Source organism: Gnatocerus cornutus, chromosome 5 (assembly GCF_029298725.1).
Source record: "Gnatocerus cornutus isolate USDA-ARS CGAHR chromosome 5, icGnaCorn1.1, whole genome shotgun sequence".
Taxonomy (NCBI): domain Eukaryota; kingdom Metazoa; phylum Arthropoda; class Insecta; order Coleoptera; family Tenebrionidae; genus Gnatocerus; species Gnatocerus cornutus.
Window position 1 is genome coordinate 16,206,567 of NC_142237.1, and position 22,279 is coordinate 16,228,845.

At 36.8% G+C, this 22,279-nt stretch overlaps 6 protein-coding genes and 1 pseudogene across 6 annotated transcripts; 2 read left to right on the forward strand and 5 right to left on the reverse strand.

Annotated features, from left to right (window-relative positions):
• Positions 1 to 826: 826 nt before the first annotated feature.
• On the reverse strand, positions 827 to 6,095 carry Mtpalpha (monolysocardiolipin acyltransferase Mtpalpha). The gene is made up of 7 exons (XM_088036041.1): positions 5,874 to 6,095; positions 5,676 to 5,773; positions 2,547 to 3,278; positions 2,154 to 2,500; positions 1,877 to 2,106; positions 1,496 to 1,824; positions 827 to 1,446 (listed from the first exon to the last, which is right to left on the reverse strand). Exons 1-7 carry the CDS (start codon positions 5,941 to 5,943, stop codon positions 970 to 972), a joined length of 2,283 nt encoding a protein of 760 aa, XP_087892167.1. The 5' UTR covers positions 5,944 to 6,095; the 3' UTR covers positions 827 to 969.
• LOC148175128 (kinesin-like protein KIF2A pseudogene) lies at positions 3,313 to 5,664 on the reverse strand (annotated as a pseudogene).
• Positions 6,096 to 6,976: 881 nt separating the features above from the next.
• LOC148175129 (uncharacterized) lies at positions 6,977 to 8,545 on the reverse strand. The gene is made up of 5 exons (XM_088037051.1): positions 8,107 to 8,545; positions 7,795 to 8,055; positions 7,664 to 7,744; positions 7,183 to 7,613; positions 6,977 to 7,073 (listed from the first exon to the last, which is right to left on the reverse strand). Exons 1-5 carry the CDS (start codon positions 8,542 to 8,544, stop codon positions 7,001 to 7,003), a joined length of 1,284 nt encoding a protein of 427 aa, XP_087893177.1. The 5' UTR covers position 8,545; the 3' UTR covers positions 6,977 to 7,000.
• Positions 8,546 to 8,851: 306 nt separating this feature from the next.
• On the reverse strand, positions 8,852 to 10,661 carry LOC148175130 (uncharacterized). Its single transcript, XM_088036982.1, has 3 exons — positions 9,501 to 10,661; positions 9,023 to 9,444; positions 8,852 to 8,971 (listed from the first exon to the last, which is right to left on the reverse strand). The coding sequence occupies exons 1-3, from the start codon at positions 10,524 to 10,526 to the stop codon at positions 8,899 to 8,901; spliced, it is 1,521 nt and encodes a 506-aa protein (XP_087893108.1). The 5' UTR covers positions 10,527 to 10,661; the 3' UTR covers positions 8,852 to 8,898.
• Positions 10,662 to 11,366: 705 nt separating this feature from the next.
• JhI-21 (Juvenile hormone Inducible-21) lies at positions 11,367 to 15,360 on the forward strand. Its single transcript, XM_088035425.1, has 6 exons — positions 11,367 to 12,034; positions 13,344 to 13,472; positions 13,737 to 13,878; positions 14,441 to 14,765; positions 14,812 to 15,073; positions 15,121 to 15,360. Exons 1-6 carry the CDS (start codon positions 11,572 to 11,574, stop codon positions 15,261 to 15,263), a joined length of 1,464 nt encoding a protein of 487 aa, XP_087891551.1. The 5' UTR covers positions 11,367 to 11,571; the 3' UTR covers positions 15,264 to 15,360.
• Positions 15,351 to 16,950, reverse strand: LOC148175132 (chromobox protein homolog 1-like). The gene is made up of 3 exons (XM_088035426.1): positions 16,851 to 16,950; positions 16,425 to 16,772; positions 15,351 to 16,063 (listed from the first exon to the last, which is right to left on the reverse strand). The coding sequence occupies exons 2-3, from the start codon at positions 16,695 to 16,697 to the stop codon at positions 15,518 to 15,520; spliced, it is 819 nt and encodes a 272-aa protein (XP_087891552.1). The 5' UTR covers positions 16,698 to 16,772; positions 16,851 to 16,950; the 3' UTR covers positions 15,351 to 15,517.
• A 118-nt stretch (positions 16,951 to 17,068) lies between these two features.
• Positions 17,069 to 20,538, forward strand: Taf5 (TATA-box binding protein associated factor 5). The gene is made up of 5 exons (XM_088035424.1): positions 17,069 to 17,356; positions 17,404 to 18,317; positions 18,369 to 18,525; positions 19,624 to 19,944; positions 20,000 to 20,538. Exons 1-5 carry the CDS (start codon positions 17,288 to 17,290, stop codon positions 20,507 to 20,509), a joined length of 1,971 nt encoding a protein of 656 aa, XP_087891550.1. The 5' UTR covers positions 17,069 to 17,287; the 3' UTR covers positions 20,510 to 20,538.
• The last annotated feature ends 1,741 nt before the right edge of the window (positions 20,539 to 22,279 follow it).

Below are 22,279 nucleotides of genomic sequence, written 5' to 3' on the forward strand. Positions count from 1 at the left end.
GCAGTCGGCGCGGCACTGGCCCGGTCCCCCGGGTGGCCGGGCGCACCGTCCCGACGCCAGCGTCGCGACGCAAGCGCACACTACACCGGCGCCACTACGAGCCGCGACGCCGGTCCGGTCTGCCGAGCTTTTTTCAGCTCGCACCCGACGCGAAATTCTGACCTCAAAACAATCCTACATAAATTACAGACACTCATCCAAGGTCCGGTACCACTTAAATAACCCCATAGAGCACAGCAATTCCTCCACAGAACCCGCCTCTCTTAAATCTATTTCGAATTGAATGAGTATTACCATTAAATCAAAACAATACAAAATTATCAATAAATTATTTACTGGGCTTTAAAAAATAATCAAATCAATAATTTTGTATGTAGTTAAAATTTTTATATTTGTCATAACTCATAATCCATAACAAAAGACTAATGTATTTTATTTTGGTACTTTCAATAAGAGCCGTTTTTACGTACCATATAAATAATTGATTGAATGACATTAGAATTTAGAAAATTTATTATTAAAGTAAGTACTCATTACATTATAATTTTTAGAAACAAACTATAAATTTAACATTTAAGTAATTGCAATTAATTATTATAATTAAATAATTATAAACAAAAAAATTATAATTTTTTTTAAACCATTATGAAAAAAATCCAAAAATGAAATGAGCGAAGCTACGAAGGTATAGATCCTTGCTCGCAGTAACGTATTACTGGTTGCCTATTCATTAAGGCACTGTAAAAACTACAATTTTCAATATTACCATTTTATTGATTACTTCTTATTATCCTTTCCCTTTCTTGTTTTCAAATGATGGCCAAAATCTCGATCGACAATTTATTTACAGAAAATAGACCAGAGTCCAATAACAACACACTATTGTATAATTCTATAATTTAAAAAAGTATGAAATATATGCTTCAGTACAAAATAAAATAAAGAGAATAAGGCACGCCATAATACACTTTATTTCCGATGGAACTTTTTCGAAGGATCCTTCGCCATGTCAATCAAAGTTTGAGCAGGTTGGAAAGGCCGACCATAAGAACTCTGGAATTCCTCCATCTTCTTAACTAACTTAGCAGCACCGTACTCATCAACCCAACGGAAAGGTCCTCCAGTGAATGGAGGGAAGCCTAAACCGAATACTGCACCAATATCACCTTCCAAAGGATTATCCAAAATTTTTTCTTCCAGACACAACACGGCTTCATTCACGAATCTGGCGACCATTCTTAATTGCTTGTCTTCGTCTTCAAATGACCCTTTCGGTTGAAGAGAATAACGCTTGATTATATCTAAAGCTTCGGGGTTAACGTCGCGGCTTTTACTGCCTCTTTGATAGATGTAGATGCCTTTGCCGGATTTTCGGCCTAGGAATCCCGCTTGGACGATGTCGCGCATTACCGCCAAGTCGCCGCCTCCGAATCTCTCGCCGAAAGCCTGAAAATCAACATGAATACGACCATTACATCAAAATCTTAAAAAGTACTTTCAAGAGATCAGGGCCGATGTGGGAGGCTACATCAAGACCGACTTCGTCGGCCAAAGTGGCTGCGCCAACAGGGAAACCAAACTTTTTGGTCAAAGAATCCAGTTCTTTAGGTTCAACACCTTCTTGTAACAGTCTTACAGACTCTGCCATCATTGCGGAAAGAATACGAGTGGTGTAAAATCCAGGACCGTCCCCGACAGTGATGACCACTTTGCCTTGTTTCAAACCGACATCTACAGCGGCTGCTGTGGTTTCTTTGCTGGTCTTATCAGTGGTGATGATTTCCAGCAGCTGCATTTTATCTACTGGTGAAAAGTAGTGCATGCCTATGAAATTAAATATTTAGAAGCAATTATTCTTCTATGAAATTTTCATTACCAATAACTTTCTCGGGGCGGGACGACGCTGCAGCAATTTTCGTAATCGGAATAGCACTTGTGTTAGTCGCAAAAATGCACTCTGGTGAAGTAATTGCTTCCACTTCTTTAACGACTTTATGTTTAATGTTAATGTCTTCAAAAACCGCCTCTATTACTATGTCAGCCTTTTTGAAGGATTTATAGTCTAAAGTTGCGTCGAGGTTCGCCAGGAATCTGTCTCTTTCAAGACTAAAAATAAATTAGTAGAATAATAAAATAAGGTTTGATAAGAGTACCTTGTGAGCTTCTTCCTTTTAACAGCTCCTTCCAGACCAGTTTGTATTTGTCCAATGCCACGAGCTAAACCAGCAGAGCTTGTATCTTTCAAAATAACATTGTAACCTTTGTCCACTGTCACATGGGCAATACCAGCACCCATCAAACCAGCTCCCAAGACCGCCACAGTGTTGACTTTCTTGGCAGGCTTACCAAAGCGGTTCTTTTTGCACTCAGTTTGACCGCGGAACAAGCCCATCAAACCTTTAGATTGAGGAGTCATAGCGAGATCTCCAAAAGCTCGCGCTTCGGCTTCATAACCAGCTTTGTTTCCTTTATCCAACCCTGTTCGGATAACATCGAGAATCTAAAATTCATGATAAATCCACAGATACTGCAAAGAGGAAGAATACCTTCAGTGGTGCCGGATACAGACCACCTGACATCTTCATAACTTGCGCTTTCGCTTTTCCAAAAATTTGGTCCTTCACCCAATTGTACTGAAGAGCAAATTCCAACACCCGATCGGGAAGAGCCGTCTTCTTTCTATCCACTTTCAATTTGCCAGTTGCCAATTGTTTAGCAATCAGTACAGCAACCTGCTCAAGATATTGTTGAGTGATTACTTCAGGCTCATTAAGCCCCGGACCCAATGGATCCACCAGTAAATCAACAACTCCAAACTTCTTCGCTTTATCTGCTCTCAGCGTCTTTCCAGTTAAAGCCATATCCAAAGCGTTTGGTACAGAAATCAAACGTGGCAACCGCTGGGTTCCTCCAGCTCCCGGAAGAAGCCCCAACATGACTTCCGGTAGCCCCAATCCCGTTTTTTTGTCCTTCACGGCGATTCTGTAGTGACAAGAAAGCGCGACTTCTAAACCTCCACCGAGACACGAGCCTTGGATAGCGGCAACGATCGGTTTCTTGCTCTGTTCGATTGCGGCGAGCATTTCTTGCCCCTCTCGAGATATTTTCGTCGCTTCTTCGGCTGTTTGGCATTTTTCAAGCATGGTGATGTCAGCGCCGGCAATAAAGCAACCGGGCTTGCCAGAAATTAATACTGCCGCTTGGATTTGGGGATTGGCGTCGAGTTCTTGTAACACGGAGCCGAATTCGCCCATAACCTCGCCATTGAGGGAGTTGACCTAAAAATTGTCATTTAATTAATTTCTTGGATTTTTCGTTAAGTGGTAAATTAATTCAATCGGTGACCTTTTGACTCTGATCAAACACCAAACAAACAATCAATATTTAGATGATCTGCAATCTCGTGAGTATATTTACACGAGTTTACACAAACATTACATTTGATCGTTATCAATAGACGGACAACGGCCTTGATCTTACGCGTGTCTGGTCCTCAACGCGATTTAGTAAATTGAAAACAAAAATTTCCCAAAAAGAACTTCGTAACTCTGCACCAGAAAATTTATTATCAAATAGTTAGTGTTCAGCGAACAGTTTCATTTTATATTCAATGACACAGTTTTTAACATTTAACAAAAAAGCCACAGTTTCTTCGACAAAATCCTCAAAGTTTCTACAGTACTTCCCCGGATCGTTATCAACAACTTTGATCAAATATTTGGCCTCTTTCGTGGCTTCCTGCAATTTGTCTATAGCTCCTTTGTGAATCTGCAAGACTCTTTCTTTGGCGATCTTCAGTTCTTCCATGTTATCACAGTAGTCCACATTATACATAATTTCTTCTTCCGATCCAAGAGAAATAATGTCATCATTCTTCTCGACAATCGGACTCAAATGTTGGAGATCACCTCCTCCAAGTTCCTTCACTCTATCAGCGTATCGAAGAGTATTTAAAGTGTTTTCGCACGAATTGACACCGGGAGATACCATCGCGATCATGCACGTCTTGGAATTCGCACCAATAAAAGAGTCGCGCAGAACTTGAGTGAGTTTGCTTAGTCTGAACGGTAAGTGAGCCCCCTTCCTCCCCAATGCTCGTATACACTCTTTTAGAGCTAGAAGAGACTTGTTGATTTCGCCCCCTTCCATTCGTGTCGTTTTGGTCGATGACAGAGTATCAGCTCCGCGTTCATTCCCTGCTAAATCAATCAACGAAAACTTTCCGTGGATGATATGAAACTTCTTCGCTGGTCGAAGATAGATCTGGAAGATTGCGTGGGATCTCGAGGAGTTTTCGTTGGCGGAAGTTTGTCCAGAAGTCCTAGCTGTGTTGCCTCTATGGATCAAATCCAGGACTTCACCAACGGAGTTGACTACTTTTTCTGTGAGTCCAACCACTTGGACTTGTTGTTTTCCGTCTTCCAAGATCTTTAAATCGCCTTTGCGGTTTAATAAGTCGAGGACTTTGCGCGAGTATATTTCAAAGAAGCTACAAGTAACGATGAGATTTAAGTGTTTGTACTTTGGTGATGCGACTAGTTGGAATACGTCAGTGGCGGCCATGGCGTAAATTCCTTTATTTATGTTAGTTTTGAAGAAATCGCCACTCATGGTATAGGTTTTTCCCGAGCCGGTTTGTCCATAGGCGAAACAAGTGGCAAAACCGCCTTCGAAAATCGTTTGGATAAGTGGTTGCGCTGTGAATTTATAAACAATATGGTTGTCACTCGACTCATTGAAAGTGTAGTCAAACTTGAATAAATGATTTTCGAGGTATTTGGTCAAATCCACTTTAGTTTTCGGTTCGTGGACTATCAATTGGTTTTTGCTAGGGATCGTTATGACGTCCACTTCTTTCTTCAAGAGCTCGTTTTTGTTCAAAGGTCGTTTCCTGACACAAACTGTTATCAAGCGATCTTCTATAGGATCAGCCAACGTGAGTGGTTGATAATGCAAACTCTGACAATAGTCATGAATCATCTTATTGAGCTCCCAATGAGGATTATCAGCGTGTTTTTTCGTTATTTCCACCTTCTCTGCTTTACTTTCCGCTTGTTTCTTCCGTCGCTCCTTCCTCTCATGCTCCAACTTTCCAATTCTCTTCACCACGTGGCTTTCGTAATGCGGCTGCTCAATGACTGATCGTGAAGATTGAGGAAACTTCTCTTTGGTTTTGGCTTTAGAGGTGCAACTGAAATTATCCTGAGTCGTTCGAGACTTGGATGATTTAACGCGATTCGTGTATACTGCTATAGATTGGCGTTTCTTTGGTTTGTGAACGAGAGCGATATCTGAAGAGCACTCGCTAAATCGTTGATTTTCGTTCTTAGTAACTGAGCTAATTTGAGGATTGAGTGAGGTGACGCACTGAAAGTCAATTTCTTTGCCTTTGGTTTCACCGTTTTCAAACCACTCAACTCCAACAATATCGTGGTCGTAATTAATACTGGCGACAATTGCGGGGTGGATTCTACCATCACTTCTTTCAATGTTGATGGTTGAACCAATTTCCAGGATTTTACCATTCATTTTTTACGTGGACAATGCAAAATCAAAATTTTGTTGACAGGAGATGTCAAATTTTGTTTTATTTGGAAGGATCAAGAGTCAAAACTTGGTGCAACAAAACAAAGTCTCACGAGACGCCTTTTTGGATCAACCGAATTTATACTTACTTTGACTCCTGGAGAGTCCAAAACAATAACTCCAACATTATCTACAACCTTAAGTTTCGTGTGCTTTCGTTCCTGTGAAGCCATACAGCGAATTTGGGCTGAAACCGACAATCAGATCAGACTCAGGTGCAAAGTGCAACACACTAATAAATAAATTAAAAGTTGTTCAAATTTATGCTAATGAGAACAAATGTTTACCTGTATAGCCGAGTTTAATGTTAGTTCTGGAAATTTTTGAAAACGCTCCGAAGAGTCTTAGCGACGACATTATTCAAAATTTTGTATAAATGCCAAACCACCGTAAACACTACACACTCCTCAGCTTTTTAAAATGAGCCGACTACTGAACTTTGCCCAGTTGGATAACTTTCATGACTTTTAATGATCATGTGGATTTTGACATTGACAGTTGGCATTAACAATAATAAAAATCGATAGATGGCGCTGTACAATTTAAAAAATTAAATAATATTAAACAATGATTTGAAAATTGTCTTTTTTATTATTTAAACAATAATTTAATAATGTTTTAAATAAAACATATAAAAAAATAAAAAATCTTAGAAACAAAAAAAATGGTAATTTTGTAATGCTTGATAATACAGGACTCTGTAAAAAATAGTTGCCGTAATATTGGCTGCCTATCTGCAGTCTTGAAAGGATGCCAAAAAAAGGATTCAAATATTTGTCGCAACAATTTAATAAATCTACAATAATTTTTGGCAAACTAAGACCTCAAAATACCACATTTAAATAAATCTGACTTTAGTGTTTGAAAACTAGATTTATACAGTTTTGAACGAGTAACATTAATAAAAAACATCTTTCGTAATAGCCATTATTTCATTTAAAAATCATTCAAAGTATGGACACCTTTTTCGAATTCTTACGCAATGGCATACCACGTTTGAGTAATTAAGTAAAAAAAGTTAATTTATGAATAACATTATAGGTAAAATTTACGAGAATTTTATAACACATCGTGCGTTAAACTTACCTCAAATAAAATATTCGAACTACAAAATTGAATTCTTTCGCTTAGAGAAACTTAACATTTAAAGACAATTGTGGTCTTAATATTTTACTTTATAGTACTGAAAGCATCAAAGTTCGGAATGTTCCCCACTTTGTACATACATTTTATTGCTTGCAAAAAATCCATAAAAATAATGCGTGTTAAACCATAAATTATGGAGGTATAAAGGTAAGTCGCAAAAAACAAATTTATTATAAAAATACAATTTCTTTGTTATACATAGACAAAAAATAAAACTCTATCAAATGTTTAAATCTTACCTCTTTATAAATTGTAATCCGACGTTAAGCTACAACTCATCAGTCAAAAATGAGTTTTTATAAATATGAACTTTGAGCAAGCCAGGATTTATCTCATTGTACCTAAAAAATAGTGATATTGATACCGCATTTCTATGTTATCAGGTCAATCAAAGGTTATCACAATTCCAGAGTTTTCTGTGATTTACCCATTTATACATATAATACTTACTTCAGCCTTCTTTCTCGAAGACGTGTCTTAACTGCAGGTTTGATTTTCGGAATTCCATTCACGCTATGTTTGCCCCAACCCGTAATAACATTTAAGCTCCTAGAGTGAATATTCTCATCTTCTAAATCCAGAATTTCATCATCCAAGAAATCATCCAAAGCATCAAGCGCTTCGTTCACATAAAGACTGTGAAGATCAATTGTATATTTTCTTCCACCAGTGTTTTCTTCAACAAACGCCGTAGCTGCAAGTTCATTATTTTTTTCAATACGCTTCGTCTCTTTTTTGGCTTGTTGAAAAAAATATTGCGCGCGTTGGTGATTATTTTGTCTAAGACATTGATGAGCTTGATTATAAAATTGATTTCGTATTTTTACATGACGCTGGGCTTCTTTGCGGTAGAAAGCAGCCGAGCGCTGCTCTGAAGATGCCTTAAATAAGTGGTACAGTATTATTTGAAAATGTTAAATGTTGGAAATACCCGGTCATGTTCATCAAATCCATGAACTTGTGGCAAGTCTTCAAAAATTGGTGATCTGGAATTAGCTCGGTATCGAGTATTCTTAAAAATGATAAAATTATAACTTGAAAACCGGTGTAAAATATTTTTACATATCCACTAATCACGTTTGCAATATCAGTACGGACTTGCTCCTTTTTTGTAACTAGAGTAACATTTTTTTTCTTTTTTTCAGTCTTTACTGTAGATGTGCCCCCCAAATTTTCTTCGTGTTTACCAGGAAGTGTTATTTTCTGTTCTTTGCTTGACCCCTCTTTGACCACCGAAGAACACGACGCAAACTTTTCCACTTTATCTTCTTTAAAAATACTTTCATTAATTTGCTGTCTGGACTGTTTTTGATATTCAGTTTCCTTAAACACATTGAATTCAATAATTTTAGTTAATGCAGCCAATTTTCTTACATATTCATGAACTCTAGGTACATCTTTAGTATCAACTGAAAGTCTTTTCTTTTCTGCGCTTGATTTACGTTTAATAGCTGTATGTTTTCCCTCCTCTTCTTGTAAGTGTCTTGCAAATGCTTCATCCTCTCTAACTAGATTTTTCGTCTCTTCTTCAAGATTAATTTCAACTGTAACCGCTTCGTCGTCAGCGTTGATATTATTGGTAGGCGAATTACTACAACCGCAAAACTGGGCGACATAATTTATAACACTGTTAAAATAACCACTAAGAAAACACTCCAACTTTGGTTTGTTATTTTTAGCTTCGATCTTCTGAATTGTGGCGTTTAAATCATATTTGCATCTTCGATACTGTTTTTGTAAATAATCTTGAGATTTATTAGGAAAGAGCCCTGATAACTGTGATATTGCCAGATTCACTTGGAAAGGATCCATTTTTTGCAGTCAACTGAACGCCTTGGAGTGAGCAGTGGATTTATAGATATTTTACTTTGGTATTGATAAGGTAAAGATAGTGATAACAGAACAATTTACTTTTTATTTTTTATTTAGTTTGTATGCAAGTTATCGATTTTATGGTAGATAGTTGACCGTTGCAACAATCTGTCTAATAAGTAGATATGCCTTTTATTGTATAATTGTTATAAAATAATACTCATTTAATGACAAAAAATGTTTTGCTATGAATGTAATTATTAAAATAAATTTATTATGATAAAAGCTTTCGTACATACATAAATCACAGCATAAACTTACCTAATACAGTCATTTTTTACACTTTAAAATTTGCTATAACTCAACAGTTAGACACGAATCCTTTAATATGGGGACTTTAAGATGACCAGGATTCATCTCAGAGTACCTGCAACATTATAATAACTCTTTGCTTACCACTGTCCATTTCTGTACTCACTGTAGACTTCTTTCATAAATGCGTTTAATAACAGCCGGTTTTATTTTCGGAATGCCATTCGTACTGTGCTTTCCTCTTCCAGTAATAACATTTAAATTTCTAGACTGCACGTTTTTGACTCTCAAATCAAGAATTTCGTCATCAAGAAAACCATCCAATGCTTCAATCGCTTCTTTAACAAAAAGATGGTGAAGATCAATTGTGTTTTTTTTTCCGCCGGTGTTCTCTGCCAAAAACGTCGCAGCTGCACGACTATTATTTTCTTCAACAAGTTGTGTCAATTTTTTAGCTTGTTGGAAATAATAATTAGCCATGGCTCGATTATGTCTAGTGAGATGATAGTGAGCTAGTTGATACAATTCCGAGCGTTTTTGTAAATGGCGTTGTGCTTCTTGTCGGTAGAATGTAGCTCGTTGGGACGCCTTAAATAATAGTCGGGAATAGAATTAAAAGTGAGACTTATAAACGAAAGAATTACGTCGCTTTCGTCAATTGATTCCGCAACAGTATGAACTTGAGGAAAATCTCGAAGAGTGGATGGGCCTGATTGACTCTGCCAGCTTCTTCCTGTATCTGTTGCCGGTACAAATTTAATGAATGGCATGACTTTTCCATGTTTCTCTTCTTCTTGCAAGCGTCTTGCAAATGCTTCATCTTTTCTAACTCGATCTTCCTGTAAGTGCCTTGCAAAGACTTCATCTCTTCTAATTTGTTCTTGTTGCAATCGTCTTGCATAAGCTTCATTTCTTCTAACTTGGTCTTGGTGCAACCGCCCTGAAGGTTCATTACCCCGTCTAACAGTTTCAATAGGTTGAAAATTACGGCGCTGGTGATCAAAAACGTTTACTGTATTTCCTGAACTTCTTTCGGTATGAACTTGAGGAAAATCTCGAAGAGTGGATGGGCCTGATTGACTCTGCCAGCTTCTTCCTGTATCTGTTGCCGGTAGAAATTTAATGAATGGCATGACTTTTCCATGTTTCTCTTCTTCTTGCAAGCGTCTTGCAAATGCTTCATCTTTTCTAACTCGATCTTCTTGTAAGTGCCTTGCAAAAACTTCATCTCTTCTAATTTGTTCTTGTTGCAATCGTCTTGCATAAGCTTCATTTCTTCTAACTTGATCTTGTTGCAACCGCCTTGAAGATTCTTCACCCCGTCTAACAGCACTAACAGGTTCAAGATTACAGCGTTGGTGATCACAAACGTTTACTGTATTTCCTGCACTTCTTTCATTGGTGTCTTCAGATAAAGATGAATCACCACAACAACACAAAGCCGCCAATCCATTGAGAAATCTGCTTAAAAAACCGCCAGTGTTTTCTTCTCTTCTTCTGTTATTATTTTCAATATGTAGAACTGTTGCACTAAGGTCATAATTGCACTGACGATATTGTCTTCTTAAGTAGTCCTCGGATTGACTAGGAAACAGCACCGATAAGTGTGATATTGCTTGGGATGTGTTCATTGCAACCAATAATAAAACTAACTGCGTGAATTCAGTCATATGAGTTTTCCACGGCGATAAGAAAAGATAAAAAAATTATACGATAATATGTACTAGAAATATCTACGTGCTTGTTCATTGTTTATAAGCAAATTATTATCGATGCAGTTACATAAGTTCCGGTAACAAAAATGTTGAAAACGCATAAACATTGTTGCGGCAACCAGAAAAAAAATTATTTAAAATTTGGTATCAAATTTCATTACAGGACTACAATGATATTAAATTTGATTAAGTTCTTATCAACTACAACTGTTTATCTAAAATGAATCGAAAATGGGAAGGAACTTGCTTATTCGTCTGCGTATTGCTGGTTGCATCAGAGAATATGTAATGGTTGATTTTTATTTTTCCATATATTTTTGTAATGCTTGATTACTGACAAAAATCCGAAAATTGTATAAAATAAAAATTCTTAAATAAAAATGTATAACAGACCTTAACATTATGAAAAATTTCTGCTGCTTTATCGAAACACGTAGTTAAATGATCATTGCCAGTTTACTGCGCAATGTCCCTTAAGACTTTCACTTTTACAAATTTAAATCATCCAACCTATAATAAACATTTTGAAATAGTATGTAGTAATAGTGCTCTTGAATTTCAAAAATAACATTTCAACCTGGCGCATCCACCATTTTTACAAAAAAACCACACCTGAATTTATACAGGTCAGACCGCGTTGAGCCAGAATATCAGACCAAGTGATGATGATCATAGATATGTATCTCCTCTTGAAATCGGAAACAATACTCAATTTCGTTACGAGAGGTATTTTCATTCGCCGCCACTGTTCATATCCAAACAATAGCACCTGTCGTTAAAACTGCGCAAGTCTTTGAGCGCCCGCGATCAAATGCTATAAACGTAACCATGTAACGAAAACCACGCACACCATTGCACGGCGCGTCCTTGAGTAGTGAGTTCACCACGTGCGCTTTTCCCAACATGTTACAAATTTCCCACTAATCCAAAACCATGATCTCCACTAAATAGAACCAAATTTTCCTTAGCAAGTGTGTGCGCCTGTATTTAATTCCACGTGATGACCGCGAAACCTACCAACGGCGACGCCGGCGTCGTCGAAGACGACGGCACGGTTAAACTCAAACGCAAAATCACTCTCATAAACGGAGTTGCTCTTATCATCGGGACCATCATCGGAAGCGGGATTTTCATTTCCCCTGCTGGTGTTTATTTAAGTACGAAATCCGTCGGAGTCTCCATCATCGTGTGGTGTCTCTCCGGACTCTTCTCCACATTGGGAGCGCTTTGTTACGCAGAATTGGGGACGTCGATCACTAGGTCAGGAGGAGACTATGCTTACATCTATGTCGCTTTTGGACCTCTGTGCGCCTTTCTCCGACTGTGGGTTGCTATTTTAATCATCAGACCGACTACACAGAGTATTGTCGCTCTCACCTTTGCACAGTATGCGGCGAAACCTTTTTTTCCAGACTGTGTCCCTCCGGAAAATGCGGTCAGGTTATTGGCAGCTGTTTGCTTGTGTAAGTTTTTACTTTAAAATTTTTGAATATAGTTGTGGCCTCTTGTGGTGGGAGATTTGATTGCAAAAGGTGTCGGAAGTAAATAATTACGATATGATAAAAGATTTTAACACGAAAAATAAATAGATTTAAGGCTGGGAAGGGAAAATGTTTCCATGAGTTTCGACGATGTTGTCGCACATCGCGTGTTGAAAAGTGAAGATGATGCAATAGTTGCGCGAAAGCGGTGATGGTGGTAAAACTAATGCCAGGGTTACTTTTCAGTAGAAAAGTAAACAGATTCGTAGATAAACTTTCGGCGAATTCACTACTATTTATTGGTTTTCTGATTCATTCATATCAGTAGTATGACAGTTTACACAGATAACTGATCTGGCTTATTAAAAGTATCCTAAAAATCCGGATTTTAATTCTCACATATGCTTAAATATGATTACATTATACAGATGTAGCCCTTGCAACATTATTTATAGTTTGGTTAAACATTTTTTAAATTAAGGAACAGATTTTAGAAGAACGCGCGTGTGATAACTGTATAAGTAATAAAAAATTGAGTTCTCTGGGAAAGTGTTCGCATTTCACTTTCCATAATTGATATTCAGCTGTAATAATATTATTATTTTTTATAAATTTCAAGGTTTTCTTCTATAAGCGGCAGTAAAAATGCCGACACCGTTTACACTTTGTGATTATGATAATTTGAGTTTAGTAAAAAAGATTCAGTAAAATGCACTTTTTTTTCTGATCATTTATGGTATAAAATAAAAGCACGAGTTTATACTATTTTTAGCAAAAACAACAAATTTTAATTATTTGTGCGATTTTAGTAACTACGAAAAAATAAAAATTTGAAAACTTCACTTTACGATTTGATATTATACCGTTTATAAATTAATTGAAACTGATTAAAGCACAAAATAGACCAAGTTCGCTTAATTGATTTTTGGTGTAAATAAAACAAATGCTAGGTCGTATAAAATTTATGATGAAACGATTAAATATTTACAACACGTCTGACTTTATCACCAGAAACGCTCTAATAAATCTGTGAAAAGCTTAGGTCCACTGTATTATTACATTTTGATGGTTTTATTAACATTATTATACTTCCTGACACGCAGCCAAAGTGACGAGATAATTAACTGTACAAATGACTGCCTGATGGTCGCACTTTATCTCTCCTATTTGTCTAATTAAATTCTTCTTCCTGGTTAACACCTTTTGGTAATCAAATCGATTTCTTTGAGATATTTTTCACCTAAGAGAACAGATTTTGTTATCATGAACCAACGAAGCATTTCCATTCCAGGTCTTTTGACTGCGGTGAATTGTCTCAGCATCAGATGGGCTATGCGGATACAAAGCGTCTTCACCGCCGCCAAGCTATTCGCTTTAATTGTCATAATCCTCACAGGACTCTATGATATCACAATCAACGGTGAGTTGTAACTTCAACACAAAACTATCTAAACCCAGTCTTGTTTTTTGCACGAAATTCCGTTCACTTTTTATCTCCTGACACGGTTCTGATTCTTACTCAATCGCCTAGAACTATAAATCATTGATTTTATTGATTTGATTTACGTAATGGTATGCATGCTAATAAACGACGTTTTTGTGGACGATTTAATTTGCATACGTTTGTTGATTATTTGCTTTTGTTTTGATGTGGCCCTTGACCGAGAGTTCAACTGTTTCGTAGGTCACACTGAAAATTATGAAAATGCATTTGAGGGAGATTTCACCGTCGGCCAATTGGCTTTGGCTTTCTACTCCGGTTTATTCGCTTTCGGTGGATGGAATTTCCTCAACTTCGTAACAGAAGAGCTCCAAGATCCTTACAGGTAAAAATGAACTTTACATGCGTTGTTACACAATAATCAATCCCATTGTACAGTCTCAACATTGCTAAATGAGTCGTAACTTTCAAACTCGATTAATCCAAGTCTTTGCATTTAATAGAACGTCAAAAGGTCGAATTAAGTACAATTTAATTGCCATGAGAACATCCAAGTAAATTTCCAGATCTCCCAAGTTGACCTAAATATTGGAAACGGAAAAGCGGAGCTTAACACAGTGAATGATGTGACGTGATGTTTAAATGGATGAGGAGATTCTTGAATTAAACATACGCATTGGACTTCAACAGGTTTTTCGTTACAGTTGAAAGTCTTTCAATGTAGTTCGTTGTGAAGCGCGTCGAGCAAATCGAACGTGATTTTAACCTGATTGGAGTACTTAAATGGAGAAGAATAGTCTGGAAATTCTTCAGCACAGTCGTGAACAAAGTCACAGTTTTATTACAATCGACTAAAATCACACAGTAGATTTCTATTAACACTCTTTTGCCATAACTTTTAACAGCTCCATCAACATTATCCACAACGCAATAAATTTTATTTCTAGGAATCTTCCCAGAGCTATTTGGATCGCTCTCCCCATGGTAACAGGAGTTTACGTCCTCGCAAATGTGGCGTACTTCACTGTTCTTTCGGGGTACGAAATGGAGGTCTCCCCGGCCGTAGCTGTGACCTTTGGGGCAAAGATGTACGGGCAATTTCAATGGCTGGTTCCAATTTTTGTAGCTTTGTCGACTTTCGGGGGGGTGAATGGAATTCTTTTTACTTCCGCAAGACTGTTTCTTACCGGATCTCAAGAAGGACATATGCCGGATATTTTTTCTTTTATTCATGTAACGAAGCTCACGCCGATTCCATCGCTCATTTTCACGGTACGAAATTTCAATGATTTAAGATGACTTTAATTGATATTTTCAGTGCGTTACTTCTTTAGCGATGTTGCTAGTCAGTGATGTTATTGCTCTGATCAACTATTATGGACAAATATTGTGGTTTTCCGTCGCGGCAAGCATTGGAGGGATGTTATGGTTGAGATATAAGCAGCCAGATATACCAAGACCCATTCGAGTGAACACGGCAATTCCCATTGTATTTCTGTGTTGTTGCGGATTTTTAGTATTATTCCCCATTCCGGACCAACCAATGAATACCGTCATAGGCGTTGCGATAACATTATCAGGTTTGTTAAAAATAACCGAAAATTGCAAAATGTCATGTCATTTATAGGTATCCCCGTGTATTATTTATTCGTGGCATGGAAAGACAAACCCGAGAAGTTCAACAAATTTATGCGAAAACTGACTGAGATACTCCAAAGTATTATGAACGTTACGGCCCCCGCGGCTGAACAAACGTTATCCAGCTCTTAATTTATTATTGTTTTTTTACATAAATGTTATATTTCAAAATATACATAAATGGCAGTAACACTTTTTTTCGGTAGAAAATACATCGGGTTTAAGCATTTTCAATGTTTATTCTATCAAAAAACGAAAAACTCTTAAATGAACTCATACAAAATGAACAAAACGGTGTAATTACTTACATCAGAAACAAACTTTGAATACAATTGGAACGGGTTAACTAGCTTATTTGAATGGCCAAACCTGGCTTTCATCAAGGTTTAAGATTCATCGGGAGTGTGCCAGGCGAGGCGCTCTTCATAAAATTGTATCACAATCTGGGGACACTTAACATTAGCTTCTTTCGCTGGAACTAAATCGGTTTCATCCGTTCCTTTCCATTTCATTAAAAACATTAATTGTCCCGTTGTGTCTGAAGCCCCAATGATTTTTTCTGCCTGGTAACCTCGATCAAAACCAATTTTCTGCTTTTTCTGGGACTTGTCTTTATTTTTGTCTTTAGGATCAGACTTCGACGATTTTTTCTTGGATTTTTCGTCTTCATCGGAAGAATCATCTTTATTCTTTTTTTCACTCTGTTTCTTCTTTTTAGATTTTTCACCTTCCTCATCAGATGAGTCAGATTTATTATTTTCGTTCTCTTTTTCGTCACTAGACCCTGACTCTCGACGAGCCTTTTTGGATTTCGGTTCGTCTTCGGAATCTTCAGATTCTACAGGCTTCTTCTTTGTCTTCTTTTTAGTTCTTTTTTCTGATTTTTCGTCATCCGGGGACTTTGATCGTTTTGACTTCCTTTTCTCGTCTTTCTGAAAAACAATGCAACTGTTAAAGACATGTTCATGGTAATTGATCTGATTATAATCTCATTGAGCAAACTAAATTTTCGAAGTTGTTTACCGTATTTTGCTTCCTCAGACTAAAATTTTGTCTGTATTTACTGTCGCTTAAACTACAATAATTGCCGGTTTTTATACTTTTACAAGAAGGTAAGGAAAATAAAGCTCATCAACAAATTGAGAAAAAAAATTCTAAAACACAATCATTCTGATTTGATAAGGATTACTATTGTTGATTATTACTTCATCTGATTGAGTGATTAAAAGTATCGTAATCTAAAGTTTGAAGGACGCTTGAAACGCTTCACCCCTCTCAATCTCTACTGCTTACCTTCTTCTTTTCAGTATCAGATCCATCAATAGAAGAATTTCCCTTTTTGCTACTGGAAAGACCCTTCGCCTTCGCCTTCCTCGATTTTTCGAATTCGGCTATTAAATTAGGGCAATCCAAGTTGTCTTCAGGTTCCCAAGTGTTGTCTTCTTCAGAATAACCTTTCCATTTAAGAAAGTACTCGACTTTACCATTTACGACTCTGCGGTCAATAATTTTTTCAACAGAATATTCCTCCTCACTTTCACTCTCTTCTTGCTTCTTTTTTGGCATTTTGAGAATGTAAATTCAAATCTTTAGCCCGGTCACAGATGCGATGTTTGTGTTGCAGTGATGATGATGTATTGCCTATAGATTATGCAATCATTGTAATAATTGATTTTCGCGTGTTGAGCTATCACAATGAAATAAGAAATGTTTACTTACTTTTTAATACTGCGGTTTTAATTGTGAAATAACGCCGACTCTATCACTAATGGCGCTTTCAATATGGCGATTGACATGGCGGGAGGACAAGTGCCGCTAGAGAAAAAGCCGTACCAACCTAAGGAGCGTTATTGAATTTTTACAAACTACGTCTTAATACGGCCGTGTTAAATTACACTTCTAACGTTTTTCAGCCAAGGATCGAAATTTTTAACACTAGAGTTAACAAAATTACGTAAAGAAAACCAAATTTAATTATAATTAGACAAAAAACACCACACACAATTTGGTTGGTAGTACTATTATCAGAATCACCAGAATTCCTTCCTTGGTGACTTTCTCTCTGTTTGGTTGCCAGGTAACTTAATTTATTGATTGTGATGGTGGCCAAAAGTGGGGTTAATTTCTAAAAAACAAACCAAGTTTTCGAAAAGAAAATGAGCAGCGATATGGATAAATCACAGCTCGCTGCAGTTCTGCAAGTTTTGAAAAAATACAACTTGAAGGTGAGTGCAAAAAACGAGACGAGTTCATGTTTAATGTCTCTTTTCAGGGTACTGAGGAGTTGCTTCGAAAAGAAGCGAACTTGAGCAGTCATTTAGGTGATGGTTCCTTGCAACAGACTTCAGATGTTAGCAGCGTTTTAACAGGGTATAAAAGCGACGGAGATCCTGAAACTTATGAGGATTGTTACATGGAACTCAAACGTTTTGTTGAGGGCTCTCTTGATATTTACAAGCATGAATTGGGAATGATTTTGTATCCAGTTTTAGTCCACATGTATCTGGAGCTAGTGTATAATGGTCACACGGAAAAAGCGATAAATTTAATGAGAAAGTTTGGACCTGAGCAAGATCCTTATTATCAAGATGATCTAAGAAAGCTAGCTTTAGTTACAAAAAGAGATCACATGAATGGGAATGAATTGACAGACACCTTCAAGTCGAATCAGTTTATTATAAGAATGTCCCGCGACACGTTGTCGCTACTTAAGCGGCATTTAAATGACAAAAAAGCTTCAGTACTGCTAAACATAATTCAAGAACACTTGTATTTTGATATGTATGAAGGAGTGGCAAGAAATAAGAATCAAATTGACGCAACATCGGGGGCTGTCGGCGGCGAAGCTAAACGCCAAGATAACAAAACTAAAGTGTACTATGGCATACCCAAAGCACCTGATATACAGTCCTTGGCTGCTCCTGTTGAGGATGAAGATGAGGCAGGTGAACAAGACAATCCCGACAAACCTAAAAAGAAAAAAGCGAAGAAAGATCCTCTATTTTCAAAGAAAACAAAAAATGATCCAAACGCACCGCCTTCTGATAGGATTCCCGTTCCTGATTTGAAAGATAATGATAAGTTGGAGAAGATAAAAGCTTATAGGGAAGCATCGAAACGGGTGACTTTGGGGCCTGAATATCTTCCTTCAGTTTGCTGCTACACGTTGCTGAATGCAAATTACACGTAAGTTGGGAGGGAAGATAAGAAATGAGGCTCATTCTAGTTTTTTGATAGCGTCACGTGTGCTGAAAGCACCGAAGATTCAAGTATGTTAGCGGTGGGCTTTAGTGACTCTATTGTGAAAGTTTGGACGTTGGTACCGCAAAAACTGAAGTCTATGAAATCCGCTGAGCAGTTGCAGGATGTTAATGTTGATGCAGAGGATGTTTTGGTACGATTTTTTTTAAATTACAATCTTTAATCATTTTCAAGTTCCCATAATCAACTCTCTTATATTACTTATTTAAATTTAACTTATTACAGCTTAAGCTAAAAAAGTAATCTCAGGTTTATGCATGATACATACTTTTAAATTTAAATTTTTTTCGGATTCTCAACATTCAGATTTTATTTGATTTATTGGAGGGGGGGTTTATTTCCTAGATTGCCTTTTAATCACTTAATATAATGAAATTGATAAATTCTTATCAAACTCGAATAAGAAATAGGCAATAATTTTTATCTTACAATTTGGATTTGATTATTATGTTACATAAATGAATATTTATGATACGTTATAAGAACCCGACCGAAAAGGAGGATATTAGCGGCCGCGCACAGCATATTATTTGTAGTAAACTTATAAACATACATTTAACGATATTTTTTTCATACAAAAAATCACTTTAATGAAAAGGCTAGCAAGTCCATTACGTAAAAGCTTTGTTTAATTTGAGTCACTTGAAAAAAATCGCTCAAAAGAAAAAGATCAAAAAAGTGTTTTGAACTCTAGCACAATAAACATTCAATCCACCTCCCGGTAAATCATCATTTGTTACCTTCCAAGAATAATTGGCGTTTAACATCTTTAATTCACTTTAAGCGAATTACGAAATTTAATCTTGAGGGTAATTTTTCTTCTACGTTTATAGTTGGAAATGATATTGACTGTCTATTTAAAGCGCGTAATCGATGAATACCATCCTTTATTTTGAAGGTGACCACAAATCTGGCAGAATGCCTACCATTAAATGTTACCGTCTGAATTATACCAGAAACCATATTTTCTAAACGTCTATATTAGAGGTTTTGTGTGAAAATTTCAATTACACAAAAACAATAAAAATAACTCGAATAAAAAACAAACGATTTATAAATAGTAGTTACCAGGTGTAAACACAACAAAGTCCCAAGAAGCAGCGGTCATTTTTACTTATCTAAATCGAATTTGGCAACTGAAATCACACCTGTCAACATGCACCAAAACACTCCACAATAAATTGTTGTTATTTACGCACCATGAAAATTCTAATGAGTCTATTATTTTAAGGCTCGAATGATGGACGAAAGATCTGGAGAAACCTCAAGATCTCTCTACGGCCACGCGGGACCAGTTTACTCAGTATCATTTTCTCCAGATCGCAGTTTACTTCTGAGTTGTTCCGAAGACACAACAATCCGATTGTGGAGTCTCCAAATTTGGAACTGTTTGGTTGTTTACAAAGGCCACATGTTCCCAATTTGGGACGTGAAATTTTCCCCTTTAGGGTACTATTTTGCCTCTGCTTCTTTCGACAGGACTGCGAGGTTGTGGGCTACGGATCACTACCAACCTTTGAGACTTTTCGCTGGTCACTTCTCGGACGTTGATGTAATGAAGGATCCTACATTAGAAAACTTACCTTTAATTTTCACCTTTTTTTTAGTGTGTTCAGTTCCACCCCAATTCCAATTACGTCGCAACAGGTTCAAGTGATCGAAGAGTCTGCTTATGGGATTGCACGACTGGCAATCACGTCAGACTAATGACTGGTCACAAATCACCCATCATGTCTTTAGCTTTCAGTGTTTGTGGGCGGTTTTTAGCGTCAGCCGGAGCTGATTGTAAAGTGTTGATCTGGGACTTATCCCATGGACACTTGGTCGCGGAGCTAACAGGTCATGAAAAAACTATTCACGCACTGGCTTTCAGTAGGTGCGGTAACATTCTTGTTTCTGGGGGTTTAGACTGCATGCTTAAAGTTTGGGACTTCACCAAACTCACTGAAGAAATCAGCTCGGAAGAAGTGAACGTCTCACACAACCCGGACGTGCGGATTGGAGACGATTATTTGTTGAGGAATTTCGCTACGAAAAGCTCACCGCTAATTAGTCTTCATTTTACGAGAAGGAACTTGTTATTAGCTGTTAGTATGTTTGATGGAGTTAGTACCTAATTTTTGATGAAATAAATATGTGAAATTTGTTTTGGGTTTGGTTTTATGAATAGCGAAATCTCTACAAATAACATGGGATCGTTAAAATAGAATTTCGAGTTTAAAATAAATAGTGTCAACAACATTAAAAGATTTGGCCAGAGAATTAAGTGCTCTGCCAGATATTTATTTAATGTTTCATCTTGTAAAAAAGCGAGGTCCTATCTGCACCATCGGATATGAAAAATGGGACTCAAAAATGGATATTTGTGTTGACATTTTTGGCAAAAAACTGATTTTCAGGTGGCGGTTTAATGAGATATAGAGCCTAATTTTTTTCAATGAAACGTTTTAAATGAAATTGAATTTGGCGAACTTTTTCTACAACTTGTTCTTATTAGGTTAGGATATTTAAGAGATTGAGAATCTTAAATTCTTAAAAATTTCAGATTCTGTAATTATGAGCATGGATTCTTGAATTTTGCTGATTTTAGATTCATGTTTGCAGATTGTTAATCAAGCTTCATGATTCTAAGATATTGCGGTTTTCAGTTTCATGTCTTGCTTAAAGTTTTTTGTTCTACGAAAGTTTTCTGATCGGAGATTTTTCAACTTTTCTATAAATACCTGTAACAAATGTGAAGAATCAAAGGTATCGAAAATGGGAAATTCGAAGAAATGTGTACATTTTTTAAATCCTGTTCCATATTTTGAAGTAAGTTTTATGCATAAATTATTTAGTGTGCTAAAATTGCTTACATAATATTTTTTGCTCACATAATATTTTTTGCTCTTCGGTAATAAATTTGCTAAACATAAACTCAAACTTGCTAGATTTAAAACTAGCATTCTCGCGTGACGATTTACTGACGAAGCTTCCGAAAATAGAGTCAAAAATTGCAAAAAATTTACTTTACGCATTCAAACAACAAAACAACGTTTTACCATCCCAACAATTAGTCTTACTTAACTACGTTGATTTTGGCGTCCCATCAAAAATAATATAAACAAGGATTCATTTACGAAATAAATTTCGTTGTAATACAAAATTAATTTTACGAAATTCTCTACCCGGAACCGATCGGTATTCGAGCACGGTTTTTAGAATAATAAAATAGTTTTGATTTATGTGGTCGTAAATCGTTCCATCATAAAAATTAGTAAAAACAAAGCTACTTGGACGTCCAGACAAAGAAACCGCCGTCAAAAAACGAAACAAATATTTACTGTAAGGATATTTTTAAAATAATGGAGTTGGTCCCCGCAAACGATCAAACGTTAAAAAGGATACTGTTTAAAACGTATGTAACTATTTTTGTTGAACTTTTTTCTGTTAATGAGGGACATTTACATCCAAGCCTGAATTTTTTGTTTGTGGACTTATGTAAGAGATCCTTCATCTAGTCTAATACGCTAGCAAGACCCAAATAAAAAGTTTTTTCCCCAAGTTTTCTGGGTCTAAAAATGTTTCCAGCTTGACTTGTCTCAACACACATTGGAAATACTCAAAAACTGTTTACGGTTTGGATGATGGTGTAACCCCACCCCCATTCTACGTCATGAAAGTTTGCAGCGTTCAGCTCAGCTGAAACCTGGAAGGCAGAGCATCTTCAGCAACAACGTAAGCAACATCTGCAGCAAAGCAAGAAGTTGGTTCCCGATTTTGGTGGTGCTAAAAAGACAGACGTAAGATTTCTTATTATTTTTTCTAACCCCTGACTGTCTCCGGACCACAGAGCTGTGGTTATTGTTTAACATTTTTTATTTAACAAAAAGAAATGAGAGTTTCAA